The sequence below is a fragment of the Podarcis melisellensis genome (genome assembly GCF_964234715.1).
Source record: "Podarcis melisellensis genome assembly, chromosome: 7".
NCBI classification, from domain to species: domain Eukaryota; kingdom Metazoa; phylum Chordata; class Lepidosauria; order Squamata; family Lacertidae; genus Podarcis; species Podarcis melisellensis.
Window position 1 is genome coordinate 21,658,656 of NC_138539.1, and position 26,723 is coordinate 21,685,378.

The 26,723-nt window shown below is 44.4% G+C and overlaps 1 protein-coding gene across 1 annotated transcript in view; it reads left to right on the forward strand.

Moving 5' to 3' along the window:
• The first annotated feature begins 1,190 nt into the window (after positions 1-1,190).
• Positions 1,191-26,723, forward strand: part of DPYS (dihydropyrimidinase) — a 45,568-nt gene continuing 20,035 nt past the window's right edge. The window contains exons 1-6 of the mRNA XM_081918872.1: positions 1,191-1,549; positions 14,220-14,378; positions 15,960-16,139; positions 17,932-18,121; positions 24,963-25,119; positions 26,470-26,611. Of these exons, the coding sequence (XP_081774998.1) occupies positions 1,301-1,549; positions 14,220-14,378; positions 15,960-16,139; positions 17,932-18,121; positions 24,963-25,119; positions 26,470-26,611 (1,077 nt within the window). The 5' untranslated portion in view covers positions 1,191-1,300. The remainder of the gene's footprint in view (positions 1,550-14,219; positions 14,379-15,959; positions 16,140-17,931; positions 18,122-24,962; positions 25,120-26,469; positions 26,612-26,723) is intronic.

Below are 26,723 nucleotides of genomic sequence, written 5' to 3' on the forward strand. Positions count from 1 at the left end.
TGTAATAAAAAAAATGGGTGGTAATCCAAAAAAAGGGACACACACACTTCAGGGTTTGATGTGGTTGTAATCCAAAATGGTTGCAAACCAAGGTACCACTCTACTGGCATGTCTGCTTCCAAGTAAATGTGATTAGGAACACAACACAAGCCTGAAATCCCACATATAAGTGCTCTTTACTGGGAAGTAGAGCTGATTTAATTCGAGATTTGCTTCAGATTGGAGATGCACAAGATAGGGCTGCATACTGCCACTGAATTTTATACAGCTCAGTTCTAAAAACATTTTTTTAAAAAAGGTGACCTCCATAAGGTGGAATGTGAGATAATTATTTTTGGAAACTGCGACTGACGCCCAGATCCTTCAATAAATTTACCTGGTACCTTTAAATCTGCATTGACATTTTTACATTTAGTTTGCCCTGCTTTCAAAGATAGCAACGAATGTTCTGAATGCAGTAACTCTACTTAGGACTGGAGCTGCTATTCCCACTAGATGCAGTTGAACTCTTAAGGCATTTCCAGCGCTGCATAAGCCTTAGGCTATTTACTCAAAAGTAAGCCCCTCCGGCTTGCATTTACATTTACTCCCGGGTAATTGTAAAATTTCCGTTTTGCTTCCTTTCACTATCCTGAAACGCCGCTTTAACCAGGTTCGATCCCTTTTTAAAGTAAGGCATAAGAAGCTAATTGGACAACGCACAACCCCGCAATGTGTAAACTCAATTTATTTATTTTACATTGTTCCTTTAGCCCCGTCAGATAGCAGAGATTTAAAAAGAAGACAGGGACGGAGGCGGATGTGTCTATAGTCCCCGTGGAATTGGGCAAAATACTCCCAATTCGAGTTTTCAGAATGGCACAGAATAAAGAGTAAGAAAGTGGCTGCTTGGGGGAAAGCTGTACCAGCCATTTTGAAATACAGTCTTACTTATTTTAATTTCACACAAACTGCTTCCAAAACCCTCATTCTAAACACAGCTGTAACGCTGAGCAGCACATACAAACTTCCTCGTGGAAAAGCAGCGCCCCACCCACCCTTGTTACAAGAAAAAGGCTAGTGGGGAAGTAATTAGGTGCAGGGAGAGGAAGGGCGATAGTAATTCTCACTCTCACAAAAGGAATAGGGAACAAAGGGTTAAAGTCTCTCAGCCCCCGGCAGGGAAAGTTATACGTGACTGCATGGAATGTCTGCCGGCAGAGGGAGGAAACTTTAAAAGTGCTGCTGCAACTGCTGCCACTGCTTTGCAAACGCGGAGCGCCCTTCCCAGAAACTTTACGCACAGAAGCGGGAGAAGACCATGCAGAAGATTTGGATCCGAGGCGGCCGAGTTGTGAACGCGGACTGTTCGCAAGTTGCAGATGTGTACGTGGAGGATGGGAAAATCAAAGCGGTGGGGTCGCATCTGCAGCCGCCATCCCTAGCAGGCGTCCAGGTGATAGATGCCTCCAACAAACTGGTTCTGCCCGGCGGGATTGATCCTCACACGCACCTGCAGTTCCCCTTCATGGGCACGCAGTCGAAAGACGACTTCTATCAAGGGACAAAGGTAATTAGTGTCTCCGTTATTATAACAGTGCCGGATTTACGTATAAGCTAAACAAGCTATAGCTTAGGGCCCCACTCTCTTGGGGGCCCCCAAAAAATTAAAAAACAAAACAAAAACCTGGATGTACATTTCCAAAATAAAAAAACAAATAAAATAAAACCTACATACAGCAACAGTATTTTGTGTTGTGTAGGCTCCTATTTGTTATGTGCAAATGGCTTTAGATACCTATTAGGTCCATAAATTACCATATAGCATATATTCAACACAAAAAACAGCGACAATTAGTTGTTGACAAAGAACAGCTGGATGTATAAAGGGCCCCATTGCTTTCAGTAGCTTAGGGCCTCATCAAACCTAAATCCGGCCCTGAATAAATATACATACACACACACTTAACAATGTTTATGAAAGATCAGTTTAAAAGTCAATCTCTCCCTCTCCCTCTCTCTCTCTCTCTCTCTCTCTCTCTCTCTCTCTCTCTCTCTCTCTATGTGTGTGTGTGTGTATTTAAATTCAAACAAATTGTCCACATCATCATTTAGGATTCCCTGAATCCTTTGACTTCTCTCCACCCTTCCATGGTTACCATTATCAATCTTTTTTTCCAACTGCTTCCCTTATTTTCTCTATTTTTTTAAGAAAAAGAATCCGTTTTTGCAATAGTTTTTCGTACATTACAAGCATTACTCAAATCCTGCCAAAGTTTTTAGTTGTTTACGGTGCTCTCTTAAATACATTATAAATTTTTTCCCATTCCTTCTTAAAATTCTTCTCTTCCTGGTTTCTCATTTTCCCAGTCAATTTCACCTTTTAGGTGTAGTGCGTGTTTATAATTGCTGTTTTATTTCCTTGACACCGGATGAATGGGTGTTCCATAGGGCTCTCTATCTGTTTGCTCACCATCTTTCTTGGGGTTGTGCAGAAGGAAGAGCAAGGCCCAGGTGTGTGGCCCAAGTGAGCAAATGAGACACACCTGTGAGGCAGCCTCTGCTTGTTCACTTTCCTCCTCTTTGGGGGCTCTTCTAGACTATCAGTATTCCAGGTCGGATTCAGTCACGTCCCAGCAAATTCATGTTGTGCAATTATAGTTGCTTGGTGTGCCCTGCACAACAAACCCACTTCCCAGGAAAGTTTGGAGAAACACTTGCTTTGATGGGACAGTTATTTAGCCTCTGGAAGCGGATCAGGATGAAATCTCCAACAGACAAGATAATCTGGAAGTACCTTGGGTGGCACAGAATTGAGGATATTGCAAATTCATAAAAAAGTCCTAACATCCAGCTATATCCCTCCGGAATGGGCTCCTCCTCCTCCTCCTTTCTGTTTAAAATCAGCCTTTTAGCAACCCTTTTCCTTTTCCTCAAAGCCTTCTGTTCCTTATCTCCAGTCCAAATAACTGGGATTTGTCCTGATATCAACACTTTGAAAGATCGCTTCCCACAGGTTTACAGGATCTGATAAATGTTTGCATAGATCTTCTTTCCTGGAATTTAATGGCTACGGATTAGTCAAGTGGAACACATATTGCCAGTTCTTCACACAACTTTACTGACTGCCCGAGATCTGTTACACATTAACAAATAATACCTCACTATTTTAACACCTCTAATTCTTCAAACAACGGCTATCCAGCAGTAGCTTTTTCTCAACCCCACCACACCCCATAATTTGCTTGACATGTCCAGCCTGAAGATGTGCTGGTGAACTTGACAGTTAGCTTGGCCTTGCAAGTCAGTTTTATTATTTATTAAATTTATATACACCCCAGAACACCCCGGAACTCGTATGTTTCAGCTCCCAAACAATTGAAAACCGGAAGTCAGTGTTTCCGTTTTCGAACGTTCTTTTGGAAGCCAAATGTCCGACAGAGTTTCCTGCAGCCAATCAGAAGCCACATTTTGGAAGTCGAACGGACTTCCGGAACGGATTCTGTTCGACTTCCGAGGTCTTTCATCCAAAGATTCAATTGGTCCTAAACAAGTATTACCATACTAAAAATCTTGTTAGATTTCTCCCCCAACTGAGTTAATCAGATACTTTTATCACTACAGTATTTGTACTTTTCTGACAACCCCTCCCCTAACCAATGTGTGTACAGTGGTACTTCGGGTTAAGTACTTAATTCGTTCCGGAGGTCCGTTCTTAACCTGAAACTGTTCTTAACCTGAAGCACCACTTTAGCTAATGGGGCCTCCCGCTGCCGCCGCACCGCCGGAGCACGATTTCTGTTCTCATCCTGAAGCAAAGTTCTTAACCCGAGGTACTATTTCTGGGTTAGCGGAGTCTGTAACCTGAAGCATATGTAACCCAAGGTACTAAAGGTAAAGGTAAAGGTATCCCCTGCCCGTACGGGCCAGTTGTGACCGACTCTGGGGTTGCGCGCCCATCTCGCTTAAGAGGCCGGGGGCCAGCGCTGTCCGGAGACACTTCCGGGTCACGTGGCCAGTGTGACGAAGCTGCTCTGGCGAGCCAGCACCAGCGCAGCACACGGAAACACCGTTTACCTTCCCGCTATAAAGCGGTACCTATTTATCTACTTGCACTTAAGAGTGCTTTCGAACTGCTAGGTGGGCAGGAGCTGGGACCGAAAGATGGGAGCTCACCCCGCTACGGGGATTCGAACTGCCGACCATACGATCGGCAAATCCTAGGCACTGAGGTTTTACCCACAGCGCCACCCGCGTCCCAAGGTACTACTGTATATCAGAACATGACAACAGTTCTGCTAGATCAGGACAATGGCCACCTCTCCTCCAATACTTGTGGCAGACCAGATACCTGTGGGAAACCCTCAAGGAGGACCCCAGCACAAGAGCACTCTTCTCTCCTGTGGTTTTCGGCAACCAGTTTTCAGAAGCGTTACTGCCTTCCAGTGCAGAGGCTAGGCCTAGCATCATGGCTAGTAGCTATTGATAGCCTTATTGTCCCCAGATTTGTTTTAAAGCCTTCCAAGTTGGTGACAGTCACTGCAAGTTCCACAGTTTAACTATGTGCTGCGTGAAGAACTGCTTCCTTTTATTGTCCTAAACCTTCCAACACTCAGCTTCCCTGGATGATTCTGATCTCTAGTGTTACAAGACAGAGAGAAAAACTGTTCTTTGCTCATTTCCTCCAAGCTTTCCATGCTTCAAAGCTGAAATTGTCTGCATACTGCACTACAGGTACTTAGAAACTTTCTCTGGCATCCTTGCACAGTCAGTTTTGGCTCAATGTGAACCTTGAGCTACATTTAAAGAGGTGATCTAGAAATGAAAAGCCTCGATTCATAGTAGTGTTGTGTGTGTGTGTCCCCAACAGAGACTCCACACTTCTAATTCCTGAGTGATGGACAGAAATTGAACAGCTGCAGCCTTTCCAGGAGTAGTGATAACAGTAATGCAAAGAGCTGCACCTGTTCAGCTTCTGTTTCTCAGGCAGCTGTTAAGGGCATCAAGATGCTGTCATCAAATAAGAAAGCAAGCTGTCTAGCCTAATCCAGAGAAGCATGTTGGAAAGCACTTTTTAAAACTGCAGTTCTCTCCCCCCTTTTTTGTTTTGTTTTGAATGACACACACTCTCTGTACCACCAGAGCAGCTGCTTTCAAAAGCCATTTAAGAGGCCTGCAGTTTGGGGGCCAGTCTGTGCCTGGGGGCCAGTCCGTGTCTGTCCTGTGGCTGTATATTCAACCAGAGATTGTGTAATTTAATTGCTGAGGACCAAAGTCCATATGACATTTGACCCGGATGCATTTTTCCTTGTTTCATAACGCTAGAATTTGTGGGCATCCAATGAAGCGGAAGATTCTGGACAGATGAAAGAAAGTATTTCTTCACACAGAGCATAGTTAACCTATGGAACTCACTGCCACAGGAGGCAGCGGTAACCTTTAAAAGAGGTTCAGACAAATTCAGGGAGGATAAAGCTATGCTGGAAACCACAGGAGGGGAGAGTGCGCTTGTGCTTGGATCCTGCTTCTTCTTGGCCACTGTGAGAACAGATGAACCACTGGCCTGACCCAGCAGGTTCTTATTACATTCTGATTCAGTTGCCTGTAGCTTTGCCTTGCTTGGCTGTGTAGGAGGCTGCAGTCTTGAGTAGCAGATCTCAGCAGCAGCAACAGCAGCACCGCTTCCATTTTCATTCCCACCAGTGTCCAAAAAGAAAAAGGAAATTTCAATTAGAGAAAATGAAAGCCTCACAGTTGATGTTGGCAATGCCAAGGTTGCAGGTTCATTCCCCATATGGTACAGCTGCATATTCCTGCTGTTGCAGGGGGTTGGATGAGAATCAGCACTTATGATTCTATCCTAATTTAAACATACATAATAATATTAGGCAGTCCATATAGTTGTTTAAACAAGAGCAGTGGCTATCAGGCATGCACTGAAACATAGAAAAGGCAGTGAGATTTTCAGACCACTGAGTAGCAGAAGGTGGCTGTTTGTCCTTCCAGCCTTGCTATTTGCCACCACAAGGGCTCTCACAATCCACTTTTGTACATCAGTGCCCTTGATACAGCATGGCTGTGCTTAGAAATTAAAATGACCGATCTCATCCAGCCAGTGCAGCTGCTATCAGCCCCACTGGGAACATAGGCAGCTCCCTTATGCAAACCTACTGGAACATCTTGCTCACTGATTGGCAGCAGCCCTCCAGGGTTTCAGGCTAGGAATCTTTTGTCAGTTCTACCTGGAGATGCCGGGGATTGAACCTGGAACCTTCTGCATGCAAAGCAGATGTTTGACCCGCAAAAAAAGGGAAGGTTGACAGCTATGCCTTCTACAGCCATCGTTGCCAGGTGAGGCTGCCAGAGCCTACCAAAAAGAGGAGGCAACCCAAGCAAAGTGTGTTTGCCTGGGGCCTCCTCAAACCTAGGCCCTGCCCTCAAAAAATAGATAAGGAACAAGTTCTTAAATCTTTCTTCGTTTGGCAGTGAGGTGCCGCTGTGGCATTGGGCACCACATCGGCGACCCCTGTTGTGTGGCGCTCTCCCTCTTCAGTTTTCCTCTCCTCCTTTGCTTTCCCGTCCCCCACCCCGGATGAAGCCAAGTGGGTTTTTGAATTTGCTGTTTTCTGTGCTTTGTCTTGTATTTTGGTACGGACTTACCTTCCGATTGATTTTCTGCACAGGAGAGAGTGGTTATTAATTTTTATTCTGTTGCAAGAAACAGCGTCAGAATGCTTTGAATAACTTTCTGAGGGAGTTCAAGGGTCACCAAAGCACTCCAATAAATATCTTATAATTGGTTGGTATGCCAGCCTTGACACATAGGGTAGGATTGCTGACTTTGCTCTTTTAAACAGATTGACTGGGATGGTGAATTGACCCAAAGTTTTCAAAAGAAACGTAGATCAATAAATTTACTTTGGATCTCTCTTCCTCTTTATCACACAAACACACATGCTGGAAGATTCATTGCTGCATAATGTAAGCCTTTCTGTTAAAGCATTCCTTTATCCATGTCATTGCTGTAAATATGGAAAATAATTCGCACATTTTTTAAAGGAAAGTAGTATACGGGGAGCTTGTATTCAAGAGTATGGCTCCAAACAGACATAGACATCTTAAACTGTGTGATATAATCACAAAACCAAAAGACCTGCTGGATCAGACTAAAGGTTCACCTAGTTCAGGTTTCGTTTTTTTTTTTTTTTTGCAGTGACCAATCAAATTTCTCCAGAAAAGCCTAGAAACAGCCTGAAGGCAATAGGCATTCTTATTCCCCATCAAACAGTATTCAATTATTTACTGCTTCTTCCCATGGAGGTTTTGCCACTACAGCTAATAGCTATTGGCAAGTCAACACTTGATTTAAAAGTGTGCAATGAGTGGCCATCGCCATGCCTTCTGATAGTGAGTCTGTGTATGCAAAGGAGCTGGCCCAATGGCCCAAGCAGAGCAAGCTGCCACTTGGAGCAAGGGAGTTTTCTATGGAAGCAAAGCAAGCAGCCCCATGTCTTGAACTATCCCTGCAGTTCCCAACAAGAATGTAACTGCAGCAGAAGCTTAGCAAGGAAAAAGGACGCCATGGAATTCCATCAGTGAGTAGCAGTGCACCTGCCTTATGCACCTGGCACACACTGGCCTGGATTGCATAGGCCAACAGCAGAGATCTAGGGCTTTCCCCCACTTTGCTTGTCCTGTCCCTGGAAAGTGCAGGTCTGAGTGGTTTTCCACTGCCTGAGCAGTTTTGCCTTTTCCCCACTGCTTTCCCTTCGGAAAACCCGTTCCTTAGCACTAAATTATAGCAGACATCAATCTGGAAAAAACTAAGTTGATGTTTGCTCTGATTCCACAGTTAAAGACTGGGTTTCCTCGGAGCGTGTGCGGAGCGGTGGGACAAGCAAAAGTATGGATGAGTCTCTATATGATTTTATTTTGAAGCAGGGGCTTAGAAAGAATGGAGCAGCTCTGGGCTTTCCTGATCCTGCTTCCATGATCTCATCCAAGAGGTGAGCAATATCCATGAGAAAGCATCTAAATTTGGGGGAGAGGAGGGGAATGGGAGATGGCAGGTTTTGTATATTGCAATGTAGGTCTTCCCACCTGCATGCAGGTGCTTCTGTGTACAGGTCCCTTCAGTATTCCTTACCATTGGTCATGGGGAGCTGAGACACCCCTTCTCACACAGATGCATGTAGGCTTGAGTAGGCCTAATATATTGGGCATTGAGAAATCAGTCTGTGACATTTGGATAAGGTAGAGCCACTAACCTTTAAAGTCAACAGTTCATCTAAAATCAAATAAGGTTTGACATTAAAATAAACAACAAGGAACCCCACTGTTAGCAAAGTTAGTAAAACATCTGCCAGCTGGCAAAGATATTCCAGGGTCAGCGAAAGTTTGACATAAGTTACACAAAGGAGCAAATCCACTGTCCACTAATGTGTGCTTACATAAATAGTATATTTGTGTAGCTGTGCTGCCTATAGATTTCATGGCGAACTGTGAGGCAAATTAAGCCCTTGTAGAGGCCATGGGTGAGGGCTTCTGCTGATTTTTTTTGGGTGTGGTTTATGCAAAAAAATATGGGATGTGGGTGGTTCTGTAGTCTGAACCACAGAGCCTAGGGCTTGCCAATCAGAAGGTTAGTGGTTCAAATCCCTGCTCCCGTTGCTTGGTCCCTGCTCCTGCCAACCTAGCAGTTTGAAAGCACGAAGTGCAAGTAGATAAATAGGTACCGCTCCGGCAGGAAGGTAAACGGTGTTTCCGTGCACTGCTCTGGTTCGCCAGAAGCGGCTTAGTCATTCTGGCCACATGACCCGGAAGCTGTCTGCAGACAAACGCCGACTCCCTCTGCCAGTGAAGCGAGATGAGCGCTGCAATCCCAGAGTCGTCCACGACTGGACTTAACGGTCAGGGGTCCCTTTGCCTTTACCTTTATGCAAACAAATAAAAAGCAAATAGGAATGAACAAGGTGCACTAACCAAAACGAAACATGGACAAAATTGTCTACCCACAAACTCTGGGATTACTACAAAAACAAGAGAATTGTTAGAGCTTTCTACCTACCTACCTACACACACACACACCCCCACACACTCAACCCCCCCTCCATCTCCATCCAGGCAAGCAATAAGCATTATCACAGTTCAAGTTCACATTTCACATACTTTAGAAGGATATGGAACGATGTGGCCTAGCAAGAGTCTCAAGACCTGGATGTCTACCCCACTGGCGGAGGAACAGGGGTGCGGGCGGAGTGCATCGCCCCTAGCAGCACGATCCCGGTGGGGTGCCATCATGGCTGCCCCCCCTCGTGCTGGGCGTCACGCCCCTGTGGGTGGCCAGCCATGCCCCCGCCTGCTCTCCGCCCCCGATGGAGCTTGAAGCTCCGCCACTGGTCTACCCCTGACCTGCTGCTGCCTTAAATCATGTTAGCATCTCTATTAATTAAACCCCTTACATAACAGTACAGTACACTATGAAATATATGTCATGATTCCTTGTGCCATTATATGGCATGATATGTATACATGCACATACACACACATTTATACACACACGGACACATATGCAAATTTATATAAATGCAAATCAATTTGCAAGAGTTGCAAAGCAGTAAGCAAATTAGGAAGGATTTAGGCTCTTTAAGGGACCATGATATTTTCCCTAAACTGGCCCATCATTAAAGAAAACCCGAGAAAACGAGGCTATATCTTGTAGCGGCCATACACAGTGAAGAGATTGCCGTTGTGGTCACCCACTTCACTGCACAAGCAGAAGTTCTAAGGGCACATCACTCTCCTGGGTTTAGTTTCTTTTGGAAGGAGGACGCTTGAGGCTTATGGCATTTTCCAATGGTAGATTTTGTTTACAAATGTACAGGTGGAACATAAGTCCAGGTACATCTTAGATCAGGAAAAGCCCACTGTTCCCACTGTGAGCTGGTGTACGCATTGTACTTTCAAAGCACTTTGGGAGCACAGTTTTCCCCTCAAAGATTTCTGCACAGTGTAGTTAACCCCCCCCCCCCCGGTTAAAATTCCCAGCAACCCTTAACAAACTACAGTACAAGGGAACTGACCCTGTTAAAGGTTGTCCCTGGAATTTTCTGTTGCACAAATAATGGGGAAAGTGCCAGAATTTTCTCACATGTCATTCTTAAATCAAAACGAAAAGCAATAATAATAATAATAAATGTATATTTTGTGTAAAAATGTTTACATAAAATAAACATGTAGTAGATGCATGTTTTTATTGTCCTTCTGTGCATACTTGTATATTAATTGATTTGCAGCTGATAGCTGAGAAGCCACACACACTTAGCTCATTGGTCAAGGAGCAAACGTCTTGCAAAAATACCTGCTTTGTCTATAAAAAGTTATTGTTGCTATTATTTATTAAATTTGTATACCGCCTATCATCCAAAGATCACAGGGCAGTTCGCAACGCAAAAATACAAAATCAGATCACAAAATACATAGTAAGACAATAACAAAAATGTAAAGTTCCAAAGTTTAGGAAAGAGGTTGTTGCAATTAACAAGGCTAATTTTAATCAGTTTGCAGAGTAACAAAATACTTTCGTGTTCCATGTTTTGCTCTGGTAAGTGCCGTTCATTAAAATTTTTATTTTAAGGGTCAGTAATATTATTTACAATAATTCAGCGAAGAAATAAATCTTGTACCAGAAATGGAAGGATCCCTGGAAGCTGGTGAATCCGTTTAGTAGACTTTAGAATAAGTGATTTATTGCTCAAAGTGGCAGAACTGGCAGATTTGCAGTCTTTGGCCTTTTGCCCATTGAGTGTTGCCATGTAATTTCTTAACATATAAACATCCCTCAGATTAATTATTTAAAAGCAGAGTAAATAACTAGGAAGGATCAGAGGGCTCAGTTTCATCTCACGCCTATTGCAAAAGTGAATTTAATGTTTGCTTTTACTCTAATAATTAAAAAGTATTGCATATCTCTGTCTGCAGATATAAATATATATCTCTAACAAGACATGATGGGGTTCAAGGGCAGAGAAAGGATGGATATTCCCTTGCATATTTCCTTTAAAATGCTTACATGCCTCTTTTTTATTTGATTGTATGACATCAGAGGGCTGGATTTTGGTAAATAAAATCTTACTGAAAAGCAAAAGGAAATCGGCATGAAAAGGTGCATCAAGACTGATAAACGAGGCCCACAAACCTTTGCTGACTAAACATCCAGGAGCTTTTGCGCTATGCTCATTTAAGAATATTACTTTGAAACACAGAGAATTTTGGCTAAAAGCTGTAATGTTGCTTGGTTTTCCAGGAGTAGCAGAGAATAGCTTTATGCCTCAACCTTTCCTTACTCTCCCACCCTAAACTGGAGACACAGCCACACACAACCAATGGATGGGTCTAGAACTTTTGTTTGGCCCTGTCAGCCAAGCCCAAAATTGGAGCCCTTCCACCTGTCAATTCTGATAGAAAGGCTGTGGGTATGTGTGCCGTTGACTTTGGGCAGTGGCTTTGAATGGTCCCCCCAACCCCCCTCTCCCTAGGGCAGCTTCCCCCAGCCCATTTCTACCCCCAGGTTCAGTTAAGACAACTGAGTATTACAGAGGCCCACTAGTCACAAAATGGTGACAGGTGGAGTTTGGCAGAACCGGTGGCAGTTCCTGACATCACTTTCTACTGATATCTAATCCATCTCTCGAAATTGCTGAATGGTTTGCCATGGTATTTTCCTGGTGGCAGGGAGCTCCATAGCTCAGCTTTCCTCATGCGAAGTTCAGGCATTTGCTCTGGAGGTCTTGTGACAGCCTTCCCACTCAATTTGTTGATTCAGAGACCCTTAAATAGAGAGAGCTTTTCCTTTTGCCTTTTCCCATATCCCTCCCTATCTGCCTCAAAGGATGTTTTCCCCATCTCCTGTCATTTCTTCTCTCATTCTTTCCACACCCAACTTCTACCTTAACCCAGGGTCATTCATGCCTCCTCCTTGGTCCTTTCACGTATTTACTTCTTCCTCTTGTAACGATTTCCTCTCTTACCCCATTTCCTCCCTACTTCCAGTTCATGTGTGATTAATAACAATACAATGGTACCTCAGGTTACATTTGCTTCAGGTTACAGACTCCGTTAACCCAGAAATAGTGCTTCAGGTTAAGAACTTTGCTTCAGGATGAGAACAGAAATCATGCTCTAGCGGTGCGGCGGCAGCGGGAGACCCCATTAGCTAAAGTGGTGCTTCAGGTTAAGAACAATTTCAGGTTAAGAACAGACCTCCAGAACGAATTAAGCACTTAACCCAAAGTACCACTGTATTGAACTTTTATGCCACAAAAAATTTCCTTCAGCCCCTCCTGCGGCCTTTTCCCCTCAGAGGAGGGAGGCCTTCCTTCCCTCCTCTCCCCACAAGGCTCTCTGTTCTCCTGACCCTGCCAGTCGCTTGGTCCTTTGTCATGGCACAACAAAAGGTCATGGCACAACCAGAGGGCAGGGCAGGCAAGTGAGGAGGTGCTGGGCGCAGGAGGTGGTGCTGAGGTCCACTTGAGCATGGCTCAAAGATTACTGGTAAGTCCTGGCTCTTAGTTTGAGAAACACTGCCCGAGGCGATTCAGGCCATTCCATTAAGAAATCAACAGTCCATGTCACTGGTGTGCATTATTCTGCATTCATTAACCCTGAGATTCATCTGCCATTGCAGGTCCCTTACTCGATCTTAGTCCCTTAAAACGCTTTCAGTTCTTTCCCCCCTGATTATCATGCTCTTCACTCTTCACCAGCTGCCCTCGGTAATTTTGGGGTCGCCTGCAGGTTACGCCATCTCCACTCCTTTGTTTACGCGATTGCCCTGCCTCTGGAGAAATATATTTCATGCCCCTTCAAATGGGTTCCTCAGCAAGCATCCCAAGGGGTGTTAGTTTCTAATGCAACACTGCTCTGTATTGCAGGTGCCATATTTCAAAGTCATCACTTCCACCTCCAGTATTGTTCTGCTGATACACAGATTTGTTTTTCCAGCTCAGCCGGCACTAGGAAAACGGCCCCTGCTTAATTGAGTGCCTAAGGTGCTTCTGGCTCCCTTTCCCCCCCATTCTGCATACCATCTGCTTGGTGAGGCTCGGCAATGCTGCAGACTTTTCCATCAGGATCTTTGGTGCAGCACAAAACCTCTGGCCTGTATACACACACACACACACACACACACACACCACATGCAACACATGCATGCTCCTGTTTCCAATGCATTATGTCGCCGACAGTTCTCTGGTGAAGTGCACTTCAGGTTAGGTTCCTGTTTGCTGCAACTAAAGCCACATATTTGCACTCTAAGATCCATTCATTTGCAGCTGTGTTTGTTAAGAAGAAGCAGTAGCCTGGAAACCACAGCCAGCATCGCAGAACTAGCTGCATAGCCGAATTAGTACAGGACCTTTTAAAATAAGTGTTTCTTTATTGAAAGTTTTTGGCATAAAATACAATAAAAATCAAACTGGTCTAAATAACAAAAAGTAAGAAGGGAAACCAAGGAATGAGAAAAAAGGAGAGGACCTTTCTACCCTGCCATTCCTGCAGGGACCACCTTTCTCCCAACTATCCCCTTCCTGTGTATGTCTTCCTCAATCCAAGATAAAGGACTTCTAACAGAGAAAATAGAATAAATAAAATAAAATAGAGGTACTTCTGCCTCTCCATCTGTCAATTATATGTATTCCAATTATTCAAAGTATTTAACATAGGCACTCCTGTAGTTAATGTCCAGCTTTTTTATCCCACCACCCCCCATTCTGCAAGATGGCATTTCCCCAAACTCCCCTCCCAGAATCCATGATATCCAGAGCCATACACCAGTATGCCTCCCTTTAGCCTCTCCTTCCAGTGCTTACCATCAGCACAACAAAAATTTGCTTTCACCCATATAATTGCATAACCCATATAATTACTTAGTCAACCTCCAAGCTTCCCAATGATCACTGAGCCTGGGCTTGACTGGCTACAGCAAAAATGAGAGAATTGATTCTCTCCTACATACACACACACACACACACACACACACACACACACACAAGTTACTTTCTTTAGTAAAAAAAACTGAGACAGAGCATGATGGGAATTTATTTTATTTTGAAATAAATGCTTCAACAGTGCATGAATTTTAAGCCTTTCCTATTTTGCAAGGGACTGAAAGGGTAATCGGGAGAAAGCAGAACCTTGCAACACTTCCTTCATCGCCAATCTCTTTTTCTTTTCTTTTTTAGGCTGCTGTAGCAGGAGGCACGACAATGATCATTGACTTTGCGATACCTCAGAAAGGCTGTTCTCTCATTGAAGCCTATGAGAGATGGAGAAGCTGGGCAGATCCCAAAGTCTGCTGCGATTATGCACTTCATGTGGCCGTCACGTGGTGGAGCGACAAGGTAAGCAAAAGGCCAGTAGCATGTTTGTTCATTCAAGTGTGTCCAACATGGGCCAAGGACAGATGCCACGAGTTGCATGGAAAACGGTGTGTGTGGCATTCTTGCCAAGGCACATTTAAATTTGCCTTTCTTCCTCTTGCTTCTTGCTGGGCAGCTACTTGTGTTCATTCGGTGTGGGGGAGGTACATATTTTGTACTGTTTTAGATTGTTACTTTTCTTTGGACAGAAACATGATGGGTTGTATGAGATGAAGTTGCTGCATTCACTCGTGGACCTCAGCTTGCTCAGTGGTCCTTCCCCTTCTTCTCCTTCTTCTCCTTCTTCTCCTTCTTCTTCTTCCCCTTCTTCTTCCCCTTCTTCTTCTTCTTCTTCTTCTTCTTCTTCTTCTTCCTCTTCCTCTTCCTCTTCCTCTTCCTCCTGCACACTCCACAGATTTCTTTTAGGGTTTCTGCCTGCCTGCTGGAGCAGATTTGACTTGGGGGTTCATGTGAGAATTGGTGAGGAAAGAAGAGGGAGAGAAAGTTATGTTTCTCTCTCTATATATATATTATTACATTTTCTGATTTACATTTCAAAATATTCATTTAAACAACCTTAAATCAATGACTTCCCTTCTTCTCTTTCATTTTGCATATAGTGCATCCCTGCATATTTTACATGAACTAAACCATTCAGTAATCCATTGTTACATCCATCAAAACTTGTTTTCACTGTTGAACTTAACTTAATGCTACCAGCATTTTTAAATGAACACAATTTTCACCCATATATTCAGTAAACATTTTCCAGGCTTCTTTAAACATATGTTCTTCTTGTTCTCTTGCTCTATATGTTAAATCTGCAAGCTGCACGTATTCCATCAGTTAGTTGCCATTCTTCTATGGCTGGGACCTCGCTCGTTTTCCATTTTGGGGCTAACAAAACACGGGCCACAGTAGTAGCATACATAAATAGTTTCACAAGCTTGCATAAACAGGACAACTTCTTTAGCTACAACCCTTAGTACTATTTGGTATCTGTATTCTTTTATTGAAGTGTTTTATGCATTTAGTATTTCATAACTTTAATTCTCTTCAGGACACTTTTGGATGTGTAAAATGATATATACATGTAATAAACTAAATTTTTACCATGCTCAGGAGCCCAGAGTTGAAGCCTTCCAAGATGGGTGTGCTAAAGTAGCCAGAGGATTTAGTCCTGGGATTTTTTTTAAACAGCTAATTTAAAAGTTATTTAATTATAAAAAAAATTAATTGAATGATACTGTAATAGCTTATCTTTTTCATAGTAAACAAGAATTCCAAAAATACATAACCAAAAAAAGTCATAGTCCCTAAAGTAATTATTTCATGTCATTAAAGTATTGCATAATTATCGGTTACAACATTTCAAAGAGAAATCTTACTGTCTCCTAAAGAATATCCTTTGAAATTTTGGTGTTCTGCCAGTCAAGTAGAAATATCTGTCAAATAATACACTCAAATAATTTAGCCAATCAGATGGTAAGATTTGATGCCAAATAAATTCAAGAGGATATTGTGAGCATTTGAACATTTAACAATTTTTTGTTGTGTTTTCAGGTTAAAGAAGAGATGAAAACCCTAGCCCAGGAAAAGGGTGTAAACTCCTTTAAGATGTTTATGGCATATAAAGGTGTCTATATGGTTGGAGATCTAGAGCTACACTCTGCCTTTTCTCAGTGCAAACAAATCGGTGCGATTGCTCAAGTCCATGCAGAAAATGGGGATCTGATTGCAGAGGTAATTATCTATCTCCAAGGTGACACAGGAACGTTCATCCACCCTGTAACCGATTGCAGCAATACCTGTGTATTTAAGATTGTAACGATTCGTAAATTACACATCTTTTGCTAACAGACAGAGGGCAGAGGGTGACTGGGCATGTTGGCCCTGCCATCTCTGCCCCTCCTGACCTCCCCACATTCAGTTAATGTCTGGAGGGGCAGACTACATGTCTTCAGCTGAAAGTGCATTGTCTTCTTTCTATATGATTGGGAGCCCTGTGTAACTGGGGCTCTGTCATCCAGAGGAGCCTATGTATGCACAGCCAAATGTTCACAGACCCCCTTTCAGACTTTCACCAAATATTCAGTCAGAAGAGATGGAGCTAGTGGAAGATGGTGATGCTGAAGGCAGGGCTAGCACAAATCTGAGAACTGTCATTTTCAGGGTGCTGTTTGGAAACACCTGTTCCTCTCAAATGTACCGTTTTCAGAGTTTCCTAGGAAGAAGGATTGATGGTCAAATCACTATGAGAATTGCATTTCTGACAGGGGAATAGGAGTCTCCTATCAACAGTCACTGGGACGCTGGTGGTGCTGTGGGTTAAACCACAGATCAGAAGGTCGGTGGTTCGAATCCCCGCGACAGGGTGAGCTCCTGTTGCTCGGTCCCTGCTCCTGCCAACCTAGCAGTTCAATAGCACATTAAAGTGCAAGTAGATAAATAGGTACCACTCCGGCGGGAAGGTAAACAGCATTTCCGTGCACTGCTCTGGTTCACCAGAAGCGGCTAAGGCATGCTGGCCACATGACCCAGAAGCTGTATGCCAGCTCCCTCAGCCAATAAAACGAGCGCCGCAACCCCAGAGTTGGCCATGACTGGACCTAACGGTCAGGGGTCCCTTTACCTTTATCAACAATCACTAGACTTAATATGCTGCAGTTCCCAGACTTGACTCTTTAAAGTGGTGTGATACTGCTTTAAATGTATTGTGCAGATAGGGCCTTAGGGATGCTTAAAGTAGACCCAATAGACGGAGCTGTTCTGCCTGGCCTTTGGTCCGGGCTCAGTTTGACCCCCCTCTATGGGACCCTGTAAGTTACCTCTTTGGCCCTTTTATTGGCTCATGGACAGCTGGCCCTGATGAATACTTGAGCTTCCCAACCCCTATGGTTGTAATTTCATGGACAGTCATTTAATTTTATCCTGATTCTAATTTTTAAGCTGTATTTTAATCAATTGTTTGATTGTGTTTTAATGTATTTGACATTTGATGTTAGCTGCCCTGAGCCCAGTCTTGGCTGGGGAGGGCAGGGTATAAATAAAAATTTACTTACCTACTTACTTACAATATACCGGTAATCACTGGAACCAAAGTGACATTATTTCAGTTGGGTCTACTCTAATCATCACTAAGGCTGCAATTCTAACTCCACTTGCCTTGGTGTAAGCTAAATAGAATTCAGTAAGACTTCCTTCTGAATAAGCATGGTTAGGAATGAGCTGTGAATCTGGATCCAGCCCAAAGACATCTCTGAACAGAAGCAAATATGTGTGGTTTATAACAAGATATAAACACAACATATATTTCCAAAGCCTGTGTTTTAAAAAAACGAAACATCCAGAAAAATCATTTGTTCTGATAAACTACAAATCATAGCTAACTAAGTTGCTAACCATCACAGTACAAATGATTTTCAAATCTTGTACTTCTAAATTACTTGGGTAGCTGGACCAGAGTTGCAGAGAAGTCATTAATTTTTCCACTGGTAGCAACATTAACTTCTGTGTCGCTGTGGCTGGCCTGCAGGGTGCAAAGAAGATGTTATCCCTGGGAATAACCGGTCCAGAAGGGCACCAACTGTGTCGCCCGGAAGAAGTGGAAGCTGAAGCCACGCTGAGAGCAATCACCATAGCAAACTCGGTGAACTGCCCTCTCTACGTAGTTCATGTGATGAGCAAGTCTGCAGCCACGGTGATCGCAGATGCACGGAGGCAAGGTACGTTTCTGACCCAGAGTGCTTAAAGATTGTGCAGAGGTGCTGCAGAACCGGTGCTTCTAAGATCTCCAGGTTTGACATTCAATCCCTGGGTGTCAGGCAGAAATAGTTAAAACTCCAGGGGGGAAATCTGGCCAGCACAGGAATTACTCTGCCTTACACACTAGGAATTAACCCTTCCAGGATGCTGGACTAGATGGGCCATTGGCCTGATTTAGCAGGGCTCTTCTCGTGTTCTTAAAAATAGTTGGATAAACAGGGCCTTCACGCACTCCAAAGACAGCAGCACTCTGATCTTAAAGGCATTTTCATCTTTGACAGCTCAGTGGTGTGTGGTGACATTTTTTGTTGGGGCCAGAGGCACCAGCTTGCAAGGGCGATGGGGGGTGGCATCATGATGCCACGTGCATGAGGATCACGCCTCCCTCCCTAAGCCCGGCAGAAGCTTCCCAGCCCTGGGAAGGAGGCACCATATAATAATAATAATAATAATAATTAATAATAATTTATTTATACCCTGCCCATCTGGCTGGGCTTCCGCAGCCACTCTGGGCGGCTTCCAACAAAATATTAAAATACAGTAGCCCATCAAACATTAAAAGCTTCCCTAAACAGGGCTGCCTTCAGATGTCTTCTAAAAGTCTGGTAGTTGTTCTTCTCTTTGACATCTGGTGGGAGGGCGGTCCACAGGGCGGGTGCCACTACCAAGAAGGCCCTCTGCCTGGTTCCCCTGTAACTTGGCTTCTCGCAGTGAGGGAACCGCCAGAAGGCCCTCAGCACTGGACCTCAGTGTCCGGGCAGAACAATGGGGGTGGAGACACTCCTTCAGGTATACTGGCCCAAGGCCGTTTAGGGCTTTAAAGGTCAGCACCAACACCTTGAATTGTGCTCGGAAACGTACTGGGAGCCAATGTAGGTCTTTCAAGACCGGTGTTATGTGGTCTCAGCAGCCGCTCCCAGTCACCAGTCTAGGTGTCGCATTCTGGATTAGTTGTTGTTTCCGGGTCACCTTCAAAGGTAGCCCCACGTAGAGCACATTGCAGTAGTCCACGCAAGAGATAACTAGAGCATGTACCATTCTGGCGGGACAGTCCGCGGGCAGGTAGGGTCTCAGCCTGCGTACCAGATGGAGCTGGTAAACAGCTGCTCTGGACACAGAATTGACCTGCACCTCCACGGACAGCTGTGAGTCCAGAATGACTCCCAGGCTGCGCACCTGGTCCTTCAGGGGCACAGTTACCCCATTCAGAACCAGGGAGTCCTCCACACCTGCCCGCCTCCTGTCCCCCCAAAACAGTACTTCTGTCTTGTCAGGATTCAACCTCAATTGTATTATAATAATAATAATAATAATAATAATAATAATAATAATAATAATAATAATACTTTAATACTCTAATTTTCTGGGAACTAGGGGACTAGCTTTGGAAAGTGTGAGGGCTCTGAGATGTTACCAGAGCTCTTGCGTCTCCTTTACCAAGCCTGGTGCCTTGATTATCCATCTTTGGGAAGGCAGTACATAAGCATGGCGGTGCCTCGCTTACCAGTCTGTGGGAAGGAGTTGTGAGGACTTTGGGAGGCCAGTAAAAAGGGTGCCCTGCGCCTCACAGCATGTGGTTCTGAGGGTTCCTTACTTTGCATGATTCTGCCGTTGCACATAGGTCCCCAAATCCGAACCCTGGTGTAAGTAGCTGGCCCACTGTACTAAATCCGTGAGTTAGGAAAACTATCTTTTCTGTGCCCTGTTGCACTGGATTTGTCCACTAGATGCCACTGTTGACAATGCTGTGGAGCCTGCTTTCTCATCCTCCGTTCTTCAACTTTGTAAAAGCACAAGAAACTGTGAAATCAGCCAAAATATGTAGGTCAAAGCACACAAAAAAAAAAAAAATCCCCAGGGCAGTCCAAAATCATTGGAAGTGGGAAAGGTAGAATCTTTGCATGGTGTCATGTTTTCTCGGTCTGAATTGCATACACAACGTCAACAATTCTGTAGACGTTAAAGTGCATATATTATTGATCAGGCCTCCCCAAACCTTTGGGGGCCTCCCAGGGGCACATCTGGAAATTGGATAACTGTCTTTGTTTTCAGGTGTTCTAATAGTTTTATCATCAGTGCGTTTGCCGCCCTCCCTGGGCTGCTTTGGGAGGAAGGATGGGATATAAATAAAATAAATAAATAGTCCAACCAGGCAGGCCTGCTTCTTTAGTATTTAGGCTACAACTGCCAACATAAATAACAGTGAAGTATCTGATTAGTTTCTCTGCCTCAGTCTGAACTTGGGCCTGGTTTTTCTCAAGCTACCATCTGCTCTGAGTGCATGGTGAGTTCAGTAAGCATCACCACTAGCCAAGCAGTTGTCACGTAACCAAGTCAGAGATCATGGCTTCCACACAGCCTCAAGCCAGAGTACCTCTCTTATTTAAAAAGAATGAAGGAAAAATAATTAGCTGATGGGTAGCAGTGTCTAAACCCAAATCCAGGCTGTATCTGTTAAATGGGGTTGCACTTTAGCCTGTTAGTTACAGATATGCAGGCCCCATTATCCTCGATGTACCAGTGATTAAGCGTGAACATTGCCAATCCTCTTTTCTGTCTCAGGAGTGATCTTTTAAATTAATAATGACATAGAAATTTCTGCATCTTTGTTCCAAGAGGTCCCAGGCCGTCTGGCTGTGTGATGTAACTAAACAGTAAAATCGGAAGCCATGCAAGTGGCGAAACAGGTATTTTCTGATACAGCACAGACATTATAAGGACTGACTGAAGGCTTAAATTGACTTTGATGCCCCTCAGCCCACTGAATCATTGCAGAGAGGTTGGACAACATGGGTCCTCCTGAACTTGGAAAAAGGTTCCAAGAATGATGTTGCTTTTATATACAGTATTAACAGTGTAATCATAAGCATGCTTTCTCAAAAGGAACTCCCATTTAATTCAGTGGGGCTCCTTCCCTAATAATGTAGGGCTATAGTAGATTACTAAAGAATGGAATGGGCTAGGCGTTTTTAAAATTCATGGCCATTTCCACGGGCTCTGAGCCTGGAAACAGAAACCTTCATTTTAGAGAACTGATAATAAGGTGAATGTGTGTAGCATTGTATCTTTGTTTTTCAGGGGATTAATAGTGCTTCAGAAATCATATTTTTGACCAGAGGTGACAGAGTGGGATAAAATAATTATTTAGACTTTTTAAAAGTGTGTTTACATTCCTGCTTTCGTTCCTTAAAGTGGCATATATGGAGTTCCTAGGTGGTCTCCCATCCAGACACTGACCAGAAATAAACCTGCTTTCTTTCAACAACATGGCTGCCTCATTTGCCCTCCGACCATAGGCAGGAATACCTCTTCATGCCACCTCTACAGCTCTCTTTTAAAAAGCAGCATTCCTACAGAAGAGATGGTGGACTGGTGGCCGCCCATATATTTCTGGACTAAAATTCCCATCATACCTGACCACTAGCTGCACTGGTGGGAGCTTGAGTCCAGCAGTATCTGGAGAGCCATGGGTTCCTATCCCAGTCTACAGTGTCACTTACTGTGTGACAGTATCAAACATGCTTTTGAACATACAGATGAAGTTTCTAGAATCTTTCTGTTAATTTGCCTCCTAATCCAGGGTTGGCTGTAGGGTACCTTCCATATTCTTTCATATGTTATTGGCATTCATACCAAACCCTGAAAGTACAGGTAAAAGGTAAAGGGACCCCTGACCATTAGGTCCAGTCGTGGCCAACTCTGGGGTTGCGGCGCTCATCTCGCTTTACTGGCCAAAGGTGCCGGCGTACAGCTTCCGGGTCATGTGGCCAGCATGACTAAGCTGCTTCTGGCAAACCAGAGCAGTGCACGGAAACACTGTTTACCTTCCCGCCAGAGCGATACCTATTTACTTGCACTTTGATGTGCTTTCGAACTGCTAGGTGGGCAGGAGCAGGGACTGAGCAACGGGAGCTCACCCCGTGGCGGGGATTCGAACCGCAGACCTTCTGATCGGCAAGCCCTAGGCTCTGTGGTTTAACCCACAGCGCCACCCGCGTCCCACAGCGCCACCCGTGTACAGAGAAGGATCAAATGCCCTTTTTTCTGCTGCTTGGGGATGCAGCTCAGGGTATTGATCCACTTCTATGCCAAAAGTGACTGTTGGGTGCCAGATGGAACCTTTTTGGTCTTTCCACAGGCTTAATGATGATTTGCTTGTGGTAAAGTGAAGGCTGGGTGTTTCTCTGGTGGCATTGGTATTATGGAATGCACTCCCAGCTAAAAACAAGAGGCTCCATCTTTTTTGGCATTTCACCAGCTTCTGAAGATGTACCGTATTTTTCGCCCCATAGGACGCACCAGCCCATAGGACGCACCTAGTTTTTTGGGGGGGAAATAAAGAAAAAAATTATTTCCCCCCCAGGTGCGGGGCTGGGGCGGGGGAAGCCCAAGCTTCCCCCAACCCCAGCCCCCAGAACAGGCTGCTATCTGCTAGCCGTGGGAGAGCCGCGCAAAGTCCGAAGCTTGGGGCGTGCTGAGCTCAGCGCGCCCCAAGCTTCTGGGTGCAGGCAAGCTCTCCGCTAGCCGTGGGAGAGCTGCGTCTCCCACAGCTAGCGGATAGCTTCCTGAAGCCTGGAGAGCAAGAGGGGTGGGTGCGCACCGACCCCCCTCGCTTTCCAGGCTTCAGCGAAAGCCTGCATTCGCCCCATAGGACGCACACACATTTCCCCTTCATTTTTGGAGGGGAAATGTGCGTCCTATAGGGCGAAAAATACGGTACCTGCTTACACAGCCATTCTGTTGATCTCTCAACCTGAACTTCCTGTTTTAGTTCTGCTTTAATGGGATTATTTTATTCTTTATTTTATTTATTTTCAATTACTACATTTATATGCCACTTTCATCTTCCAAGGAGCTCAAGGTGGCCTACATGGTTCTCCTTCTCCCCATTTCACCCCCACAGCCGGTAGGTAAGGCTAAGAGATGGTGACTGGCCCAAGGTCACCCAGTGAGCTCCATAGCCGAGTAGAGATTCGAACCCTGGTCTCCCAGGTTGTAGTCTACCACTCTTAACTGTTATGCCACACTGGTTCTCAATTATGGATCATGGATGTTTTAATGTTTATATACCGTATTTTTTGCTCTATAAGACTCACTTTTTCCCTCCTAAAAAGTAAGGGGGAACGTGTGTGCGTCTTATGGAGCGAATGCAGGCTGTGCAGCTACCCCAGAAGCCAGAACAGCAAGAGAGATTGCTGCTTTCACTGCGCAGCGATCCCTCTTGCTGTTCTGGCTTCTGAGATTCAGAATATTTTTTTTCATGTTTTCCTCCTCCAAAAACTAGGTGCGTCTTGTGGTCTGGTGCGTCTTATAGAGCGAAAAATACAGTAACCATTCCTTATACTTTGTAAACTGCTTAGAATCTTTTTTTTTTTTTTGTATTTAAATTGCACCACCATCATCTAGGGTAACTTTCTGCAGGTTTTGCAGCTGCCACTCTTCAGATTTGCGCATACACAATCATCCCTGCCTATCAAGCTAGGCTTAGACTACAATTCCAAAAGCACTTTTACTAGGCAGTAAATCTACCATTGAATCCAGCAGGGCTTATTTCAATGTAATCATGATTTGAGCGAGTTATTTTTTTGTTTGGAGGTTCTGAGTTTGCTGGTTGTGGTGGCTTCACCCTACCTGCCAAGATTGTTATGGGCCGTGTGCGTAGGAGAGACATCTACACAGGCAAAACTACCTTTTGCTCGAAAAGTTGGCAAGCTTCTGAGTTTCCAAGCTTGGAAAAGGAAAACATCTCCTCCTCCTTACATAACATCAGGAGGTCAGAAAAACTAAGCAAGGGAGAAGTGGAAAGGAGGAGTCAAGGGAGCAGGGGAAATAACTATTGCCTGCAAAAACTAAACAAACCAATCTCTCAAGGGCTGCAGCACTCTTGCCATTGGGCTGCTGCAGATTAATGTGATGACTGTTTTGCCATATCTCCACTAATTTAACCATTAAGCAACTTCTGAAATTTACAGGGGTACCTCAGGTTACATACGCTTCAGGTTACAGACTCCGCTAACCCAGAAATAGTACCTCGGGTTAAGAACTTTGCTTCAGGATAAGAACAGAAATCGTGCATAGGCATGGCAGCGGCAGCAGGAGGCCCCATTAGCTAAAGTGGTGCTTCAGGTTAAGAACAGTTTGAGGTTAAGAATGGACCTCCAGAACGAATTAAGTATGTAACCAGAGGTACCACTGTACAGGCATTAGAAAAAAAATGTGAACATAATACAGCGTTTAACTTCTCTGTGTTTTTTCAGCTTTGGTCATCAGAACTTCCACGTTTCTAGATTCTCTGTAATAAATAATAAATTTATTATTTATACCCCGCCCATCTGGCTGGGTTTCCCCCCAGCCTTGCTCATGTATTTGGATTGAATGTATGTGGGGTTAAAGTAGTGGGGGGGGGGACATGTACACAAGTAGCCACCCTCCAGTATCCCACTGTGAACTACTCTGCTGCATGGAGGCATGAAGCGGGGATTCTAAGCCTGTACAGGTGAACAGGCTTAGAAGCCTCATTGCAATCAGGAACCCTGCACCATCAGAGTTCTGTTAGGCCAGAAGACCAATCTGTTGTCACCCTTTTATACACCATTTCATAGTGCAAACATCAAGATCGATGTGTGATAGAGCCCTATAGAATTCAATATTGGTAGAATTTGGGTTTTTATATATATATATTCAAATATCTGATAACCAAATGTTGCTATATTGTAGCCAGCTGTACATTGTACAATATTGCAAGCCTGCATTGTTAGTTTGCTCCTCTTAATATATATATTTTCTTATCCCCTCCACCAGGGAAAGTTGTTTATGGGGAGCCTATAGCTGCCGGCCTTGGAACGGATGGCACTCACTACTGGCATAAGGAATGGTCCCATGCCGCAGCACATGTCATGGGCCCACCCCTGAGGCCGGATCCTGGTACTCCAGACTTCCTGATGAATCTTTTGGCAAAGTAAGCTAATGCAATGTACATGTAAAATACTCATGTATGACTTCTTAGCAGCATCCGGATGCCTTAGCAAAAAGGCCATTAAACAGATGAAGGCAGCCATACTTATTTGGGCCCGGTCTGTGTGTTCATGCCACAAACATTCAGCAAATAAGTATCCACCAAATACCTTGGACAGGGTCCTCTCTGTGGTAGCACCACAGATTTGGAAATTTCTCTCTGAGGAGATCCTTCAAGCTAACTTCCTTCTCATTTTAGAGAAGACATTTCTGTTCTGGAAGGCATCTTATAATGGACTGTTGTTGTTTTTCTGTGTTCTGCTGGTCTTTCAGCTTACTGTGCTGTGTGCTGTGTTTATTTTTTATTTTTTATTTTTGCAGTTGTTATTGCCAAAATAGGTTTTTATCCAAGTGGTCTGTTTTGGAAATATAGTATCAGCATGGTTTAGGGATGTATGTATGTATGTATGTATTCATACCCCGCCTATCTGGCTGAGTTTCCACAGCCACTCTGGGCAGCTCCCAATCAAGTGTTAAAAACAATACAGCATTAAATATTAAAAACTTCCCTAAACAGGGCTGCCTTCAGATGTCTTTTAAAAATAAGATAGCTGCTTATTTCCTTGACATCTGAAGGGAGCGTGTTCCACAGGGCGGGCGTCACTACCGAGAAGGCCCTCTGTCTGGTTCCCTGTAACCTCACTTCTCGCAATGAGGGAACCGGCAGAAGGCCCTCGGCGCCAGATCTCAGTGTCCAGACTGAACGATGGGGGTGGAGACTGCCTTATGCTGAGTCAGACCATTGGTCCATCTGGCTCTACACTTACTGGCAACAGCTATCCAAGGGGCTCTCCCCTCTCTACCTGGAGACCCCAGGGACTGAACCTGGGATACTTTGTTTGCAGAGCAGATACTCTGCCACAGCCCTTCCCAAGCAAGGTATAACCAGCTTAAGTAAATGATCAAAATAAAAACAGTAGCCATGTGGCAGCCAACTGGTGAAGTCTGTTGTGTGGATACAGATGGCAGTTTGCTCTATGGTGGTTGCTCTGCACAGGGACATCCTTAGCTACATATAGCCAAGGCTGGTCCTATGATGATAGGTTGCGCTTAAGGAGAAGAGACCTTAACCATGATCCTGGATTTGGATGACACGCTGAGCTGGGCTGTCTTAAAAGGACCAGAGAGGAGCAAAGCAAGTTCAAACTCTTTGCTGAGAACCAGCATGTTTGCACGGTCACAGAAAGCTATAACATGAGAACCAAGCCAGTATCTTGTGGTTGATTCTTTGTCCATCATTTGTACCAAGTTCTGTTTCTGAACGTTCAGATTTGGAATTGTTTCTTTTTTCCAGTGGTGACTTAACTGTGACAGCGACAGATAACTGCACCTTTGACATCTGCCAGAAGGCTTTGGGGAAGGATGATTTTACCAAGATCCCCAATGGGGTGAATGGCGTGGAGGACAGGATGTCGGTTGTGTGGGAAAAAGGAGTGGTGAGTAGGATTTATTTTGCTCTCAGACGGAATGGGGAGCAATATAAGCAGCAATGACAAGTTAGCCACCTGCCTCTGAGGAGGCACTTAAATCCTCAGACACAGGGCTGTC